This window comes from Larimichthys crocea, chromosome XVIII, assembly GCF_000972845.2.
Source record: "Larimichthys crocea isolate SSNF chromosome XVIII, L_crocea_2.0, whole genome shotgun sequence".
Classification (NCBI taxonomy): Eukaryota; Metazoa; Chordata; class Actinopteri; family Sciaenidae; genus Larimichthys; species Larimichthys crocea.
Window position 1 is genome coordinate 1,315,689 of NC_040028.1, and position 7,806 is coordinate 1,323,494.

A 7,806-nucleotide genomic window follows, 5' to 3' on the forward strand; every position below is an offset into this window, starting at 1 on the left:
AAGTTTGAAGCTATTAGCATTTAATCTGTAGGATGAGTTCGATCATATGCGAGGTGTGGAAATGGGCAAAAATGGCGCCGAAACGCAACTTCCACCCAAAATGACTGACTTCCTGTGCATCTGGCACCATGGTGTCAATAAGCATTTTTGTGCGACTGGGTATGACACACGCGTGTAACGAATTTTATCATCCTACGCCAAAGTCACCTCATTTATTTGGCGTTTTTGAAAATTTGACTTTTCACGAACATTACAGGCACGTAATTCGTCCCAGAAGAGGGAAAAGAGGAAAAATAAAATAATAATAGAGCGGAAAAATTCCTTCAGTTCCAATAGGTCCTCGCACCGCTGTCGGTGCTCGGGCCCTAATAATCTAACATTGAATATCAGGTCAGGTCAGACTAATTAGGGTCTAGCTGAGCGTACAAAATGGTGGAAAGACATTTTTCACAGCCAGAAATTGCCTTATTTGTCCTAATGCATGGAATTGGTATTTGGTTGGTTGGTTGGTTGGCTTGGTCTTGACTTGAGTGTGAAGCTGGAATAAAGTAAAAATTAAAAATGTTCTCATATTCCATCTAAACAGTAGTAGTAGCATTAGTAGTAGTGTAAAAAACATTTGAGAAGAGAAATAGTCAATACGCAAACAGTTTTTTTTAATTAGCACTGCCTAGTTTGACAGTTGGACCTGAATTTTATGAGCGGTGTGTTGTGTTTGTGTTTGCAGCCAATGGAGCTTTGCCCTGCTGGCCATTAAACAAGTATGCAGGTTTAAGACATTTCTGTGGTGGCTTAATTAAGGGCCAGTTAAGCAATAGTAATTTAAGTTAAAAACAGTTATTGATGATAACTTCATTATAATTCATATAAGGCTTAGACTATGTTAGTACACGATTAGGGTTAAAGGTTAAAAACGCTTCTATGCTCTAAATTCTATGATGCAATGTCACTATATAGTGGTAACTATGGTAACTGACTGTGTATACTTTACGTTTCGAGTCAGAACATAGTGGAAGCAACACAGTCTTTTGACCGTGCGTCAGACCTTGTAATTTACTGTTTTTAAGTAAACATTTTAAAAGATAAAGGAAGTTGTCATGTCTCATCGCTCGCGTGGAAGGAGTGTTTTTCAACTGACTCCAGAAGTGGTGCAGTAAAGAAAGAAGAGCTAACGGAGTGCCACTACAGCTTTACTTAACAGATCTGGAAGCTCTGTCCACTACTCATATAATATTGATATATAAGCAACCAATTTTATCATAGTATGGTATTAGATGCTTTGTTGACATACTTGTGTGTAAATACAGAAATTATTTGCATGTTTAAAGATCCCTTGATTTTATTGTCTCCTTCTTCTGAAACCTCAGGCCTTGTGTGCACACAAATTCAAACACAGTAATTTCTTCAAAAATCATACACTTGACCAACACGCCTCAATGAACAGATTCATTTAATAAATAATATCATCATGAAAACTAAAAGCAGACCAAAAATGAATTTGCGTACATCTGAACAACATCTTTTTTATCATTACAGGATCAATTGAACCAATGAAGTAGGCAGCAGCACGTTATACAAAGCCTGATGATGCAATGTAATTAGCAGAGCAGGTGGTCAATTGATTCAGTCCATACTACAAGGTGACTGATGTGAAGATAATAGGCTTGGAGGAATGGGTGGAGTGATAGATCATGACTGTGGTGTCCTAGTCCATGAAACCCCCATACCTTTTCTGTAACTCGCTGTTGTTTTCCCAAGCCCGTTTCATTACCCCCCCACTCTTGCTACTGTCCACCAGCCACTCAGGCCTTCCCACACGCCTCATAAACCCTCCGTAACGCTTCTTGAGCCCACGGCCTAACACTGCTTCCAGCAGGTCACCCTGCGCCACCCCTTCTTCAGCCCGACGCATGAAGCCTCCATATCTCTTCACTGCCTCACCTCCCTGACCATCCCCCCCATCACTGTGCTCAACCATAGCATTGAGGATCTTTAGGATCTCCAGGCGAATGTTTTCTTCCTCATCCTGGTTTCCAGGATCCTTGAGTGCCCCTTCTGGAGAGGAAGAGCGGCGAGACATGAAACCACCGTAGCGCTTCATAAAGCCGCCATACTTCTTGGCCAGCTGGTGCTCTGGTGATGTCACGTCCTTATCATCATCTGACATGGTGCCTGCTGCTTCCTGTTCCTGCTGTTGACGGGGGTCAGCATTCAGAGGAATGTGGTTTTCCTCCTCCAATAGGAAGTCACGGCATAGACGGAGCTTCTGGCTGTCCAACCCACCATCGCACTCACGTGAGCATGTCTGGAAAAATCAATGTTATTATGACTTTTCATAGAAAATCAATCTTATAAATACAATTGTATCAAAATACAACATGCCTTCATGCTTCCATTGAAATTTCAGGACCTGAATCACTACAGTTTTGTGCATTTTTGATTATTTTTCTGACATTTTAGTCGCCATGCTGTAGTGTTTCATACAATGGATGGTGCTCTACCTGCCTACAAGATATTTATACTAGATGCTGCAGGAAACTGCTAGGACCATTGATTTGTTGTTGTTGTTGTTGTTGTTGTTATTAGTAGTAGTAGTAGTAGTAGTAGTAGTAGTAGTAGTAGTAGTAGGTAAGAAAGAGCTCATATTTTTCAGTATAATTGTTCTTTTGTGATTATATTTGATTATATTAATTCAAATGATTATTCGATATATTAAATAACTAAAAACATGACAACTAAATAGATTCAAGCCCATATCAGGTAATTCATGTTGTACTTTGAAGTGAGAATACATTTCCCATCAACCCACCAATTGTAGCAAAATAAAATATATTTAAAAAAAACATAAATAAAAATAATAATAATAATCATGTATTTTATGTGGCTCATTCCATTCATCACTGGTGTTTCATTTTCCCACCCGAGGCACATTAAACCATGACAATTTAAATTGTTGAGTGAAATGGAGACAGACAGAAACTCATAGAGAAATCTATCTTGTGTATATTGCACTTACAGCTGCACACATAAATATCAACAAAGACTGCACAAAACAAAGAAGCAGTCAACAGCTGGTTTGGGAGAATACACCAGCTCATGTTATCTACGATATTGCTCACCAACCATCTAACAGATTAGAAAAAACACAATTTCTCTCTTAAAACTATCTGTCCCAACATGTTCCTTACACATTGGCACAGTACCATATTGGAAGACTCTTCAATTAATGGCACTGGAGAGGAATTCATGCTGAGCTTTCACTGCCACTGGCATATGAAGACAGAATTAATGAACAGGAAAATTGAATTGAGGATATATTGGTACCTGAGGGGCCTGGAGGGTGGAGGGCAACATCACCCTCTGGTGGCTATAATGAGAAGTATTAAACAAGTAACAAATATGTAATGTGAAAAGGAAGAGGAAAGCCCAAGTATAGACAGGTTTTAGATTTCAAGCATTAATTAAGTATTCATTTAAATTGTTATTACTTATTACTCTTCATGTCAGAGAATTTCAAGGAATATTTAAAACTTCAAATTGAAAGAATATGGAATAATGACTTTTCTTTAGTCCTTTAGACATATTAGAGTTGGTCTGACTAAGAGATAAAATAAAATATTCATCAAGGTTAAAAGTTGTGAATATTTTTAGTCAATATGTTGTGTTTCATATAATTTTGTGATCTATTTGCTCATCAAATTAACTTTAAACCAGTTAAGTAAATATGTTTATCACAGACGTACAAAGAAACCCAGTCAGACACCATATGGGAAAACATTAGTAGATTACCTCATGTCAAACCTCCAAAATTGAATATGAATGTACATAATTTTGACACTGACATATATTTTTTGGTTGGCATCATTATCGTGATAATTCTAAGCTAAAACTGAAGGTGCGGGAATTGTAATAAAAAAAGTGGGAGATGGAAAGTGAGGAGAATGAGGAGAGAAAAGGAAAGGAAAATAAAAAAAATCCCTCAAGAAAAAACAAACAAACAAACAATAATGGGCTTAAAGCCTACAAAACAATACTACCATAATTATTGTCATCGCCAGGCTGAAGGAGCAATTAAAATAGGAAACTAAGAGAAATAAAGGAAAGGAAGGGCGAACTAAAAGCAAAGAAGAAGAAGATGAAAGATAAAGTATGGAGTAAAGGAAAATAAAAATTATGAGATGAAAAGAAAAAGAGACCCCTACCAATAAAAGAAGAGGAGTGAAATACTGTATACAGTATTTGTTGAGACTTAATCGCTTTGAAATCTATGGGACAGAATTATCATAATTAAAGTCATCTAATAAGACATAAAGCTGAACATGGGAAAGGATAAGTAAGAGAGGAAATTGGGAATGGAAAAGGAGAGGAGAATTGGGAAGTACAGAGAGATTGGAATAAAAAAAGAAAACTAAGAATAATGGATGAAGAGTTAAGACGAAATCTGAAAAGGGTGTATGAAAGAAAAGGTAATACACCAAGAAAATGAACCCCTGGTTTCTTTTTCTGCATTTTACCTAAAGAGCTGTGTGCCCAGTATTGCATTATAGATAATAACATTTTTACTGTTCCCACTCTAGTTTAGTCTAGAAAATAATGTATTTACAATAAATGTTACCATATTCAAGACACCAAGTAACCTTATGAAACTTTATGATGGATTATGAAGTATGTTAGAAATATAACTAGATGTTATAGTAATAATTAAATATAATAACATTACCAGGGAGAAGAAACCAGATTGCTGTTCCAGCAGACGGTACACACACAGTGCACACTCCTTCCCACAGTCTGTTCCAACAACCAATGACACACACATGCCCAGAACCAACATCCACAAGCAGATGCTGTGTGCGGGGGCAGCCATGGACTAAGGACAGAAAATGACAAGTACAGAACAAAATTCTAAAAAATTTAAACTTCATCACACTGTTTACATTATACTTAATGTTATACTTTAAACAGTGTAAAAAATGCAAACAACAAAATTAACCTTTTTAAAAAGAGAGAACCACTGGATGCGTAGCTTATGCAAACCATGCATGACTGTGTAGGCTAAACGTTTCCATTACATATTTTGCGTGACTTCGGTGAATGACTATGTTAATTATGAGTTGTAATGACAGCAGTAGTAAAAGGTATCTGCAGTGGCCTCGTCGTAAGGGAAATAGAAGTAGTTTTACCAATAATACAGACTGTTATTGTCTTACCTCTGTGTTATTTGAAATGATACTAAGCCGTTATATGCTCTCCTCGTCAACGCGTGACCTCGAGAGTAGCTTGAGGACCCACTAAATCTGCGCGTGGCTCTGCGTATAGCACGCGCTGGGCAGAGTGGTCACAGTTCACAAAACGCACTCACACACAGCGCTTTCTTTTTATCTCTACGCGTCTCTCTCCGTGGGTCCGGTCAGAGTGTTTGTGTAGTTCTGCGGCTCGTTGTTTTGCCGCTTGTTTAAATAGTTTGGCTGGTTTACGTCACCGAGAATAATCGAGAGGGGTAAAGGGGTTAAGAAGCGTAATGCTGTGACGTGACAACCCCCCCTCCCAAACCTCATACATACACACACAAACACAAACACACACACACACGCACACACGCCTACCCATTTTCTGTCACACAGTGACTCGTCATCTGATTTATTGCTTAGACATACAGTCTTTGACGTAGATAATACATGGCAGCCCACCATGCTGGTTTTGTGCAGTAATAATAGTAGATATTTTTTATGTCACGTTTATGTTTATGCTTTTGTTTGTGTTTACCTTTCAAGCTCCTTGTTTTTGTCTATATCCACCTAGAGCAAAGTGTAAGCCAGAGTCAAATTCCCTGTTTGTGCAGTAATAATATTTTGTGTGTGTGTGTGTGTGTGTGTGTGTGTGTGTACACGTGTGTATTGTTTATTATTTTATACATTGTAGATTAACATTGAATATGTTTCAGAAGCGGAGCAGTTTGCCTGCCAGACTTACTTAGATTTGGTTTGGTTTGGTTTGGTTTTCTAAATGTACTTCAAAATATATGCTATGTCACTGAGTTTAGTCTCCCTTTTGTTTTGTTTTTTAGCAGCAGTTTGCATAGGGTGTTTTTTTTTTAAACACCCCATTTACACTACAGTAGCACAGGGACTTCAATAAAGTTAGTCAAAGGCAGGCTTGTGAGTTGCAGTGTGTCCCCCACCAAAACTAGAAGTCTGACAGCTTCAGCAGTGATATTGCTGCGTAGCCCACAAATTGTCCTATGTTTCTATGTATAAATTATCTCTGTAGTGACATGTTGCCACAAAAGCCATTTGCAAATGTATTTTTTTTACAAATGTTTCTCTCCCTCTCCAGCGTTGATGTCACACACTTTAGCTCTTGAACATTCTACCAATACACACCCATTGTAAATTTTGGCGTGGTTTTTGGCGTTTTTTAGAAAAACTGTTTGGCGAAACCATTCATAGTCATAGCACACCATTTGCTGGTGGAGTGGGTCGTTTTGATTCGTTTTTTGTGTATGTGCGACCAAAACTGCAGGAGGAGTAGCATGCTGAAATGCCTGGAATACGTAAGAATAATAATTATGAGGAATAGTAAATAGTGTGCCTTGTAGGCACACTCATTGAACTTCTCTGCAGCAGAGGTAATTCTTCCTTTCCTAACTAATTGACCTTCATGTCTTAAAATAATGACTACCACTTCGCTTTACTTAGTTGAGTGATTCTTGCCATAATATGAATTAGAACGGTAGACGAATTGGGCTATTCACTGTATACAACTGTATACCAACCCTACCTCTGCACAACACAACTGATAGTCACATTACGAAAGCAAGAAATTTTACAAATTAACTGTTGACAAAGCATACCTGGGAACTGTTAACCAATCCATGAAGCTGACTGATGAATTAATTCATCAATTGACAGAAGAGTGTGCAAAGCTGTCATCAAAGCAAAAGGTGACTATTTTGAAGAATCTAAAATATTACATTTCTGGTTTGTTTAACATTTTTAATGTTTTTAACTTTTGACTGGTACTGTATGTATGAAAAAGATATATAAAATGTGACCAGTGATGACATGTTTAACCACATGTCGTCATTTCACCACTGGGTGTCGAGGTGGTGTCCATAAATGGTAAATGGTAAATGGTAAATGGACTGTACTTATATAGCGCCTTTCTAGTCTTCCGACCACTCAAAGCGCTCTACACTACATATCTCATTCACCCCATTCACACACATTCATACACTGATGGCATTGGCTACCATGCAAGGTGCCAACTGCTCATCAGTTTAAGGATTTAAGCATTCATACACATTCATACACCAATGGCACAGCCTTCGGGAGCAACTTGGGGTTCAGTATCTTGCCCAAGGACACTTCGGCATGCAGACCGGGGAGCCGGGGGATCGAACCGCCGATCATCTGATTAGTGGACGACCCTGCCTGTGAGCCACAGCCGCCCACAGTCGCCTCCAAATCAAATCAAATCAAATCAATTTTATTTGTATAGCCCAAAGTCACAAAGTACATTTGCCTCAGAGGGCTTTACAATTTGTACAGGCAGTGACACCCTCTGTCCTTAGACCCTCGGTTCGAGAACAGGGAAAAATGTGGAAGAAACCTCAGGAAGAGCCACAGAGGAGGGATCCCTCTCCCAGGACGGACAGACGTGCAATGGATGTCACGTGTACAGGACAAATCAACACAAACATATTGTACAATGACTGATAAAATGACAATGAATTATAATGAATGATAAAAATGATTACAGTAATAGATATGGTAGTAATAATGACAGTAATAATATATGTAGTGGACG

The 7,806-nt window shown here is 38.3% G+C and overlaps 1 protein-coding gene across 1 annotated transcript; it reads right to left on the reverse strand.

Moving 5' to 3' along the window:
• Positions 1-1,431: 1,431 nt before the first annotated feature.
• Positions 1,432-5,459, reverse strand: LOC104926797 (proenkephalin-A). Its single transcript, XM_010740737.3, has 3 exons — positions 5,208-5,459; positions 4,721-4,867; positions 1,432-2,305 (listed from the first exon to the last, which is right to left on the reverse strand). The coding sequence occupies exons 2-3, from the start codon at positions 4,862-4,864 to the stop codon at positions 1,706-1,708; spliced, it is 744 nt and encodes a 247-aa protein (XP_010739039.3). The 5' UTR covers positions 4,865-4,867; positions 5,208-5,459; the 3' UTR covers positions 1,432-1,705.
• Between the last annotated feature and the right edge of the window lie 2,347 nt (positions 5,460-7,806).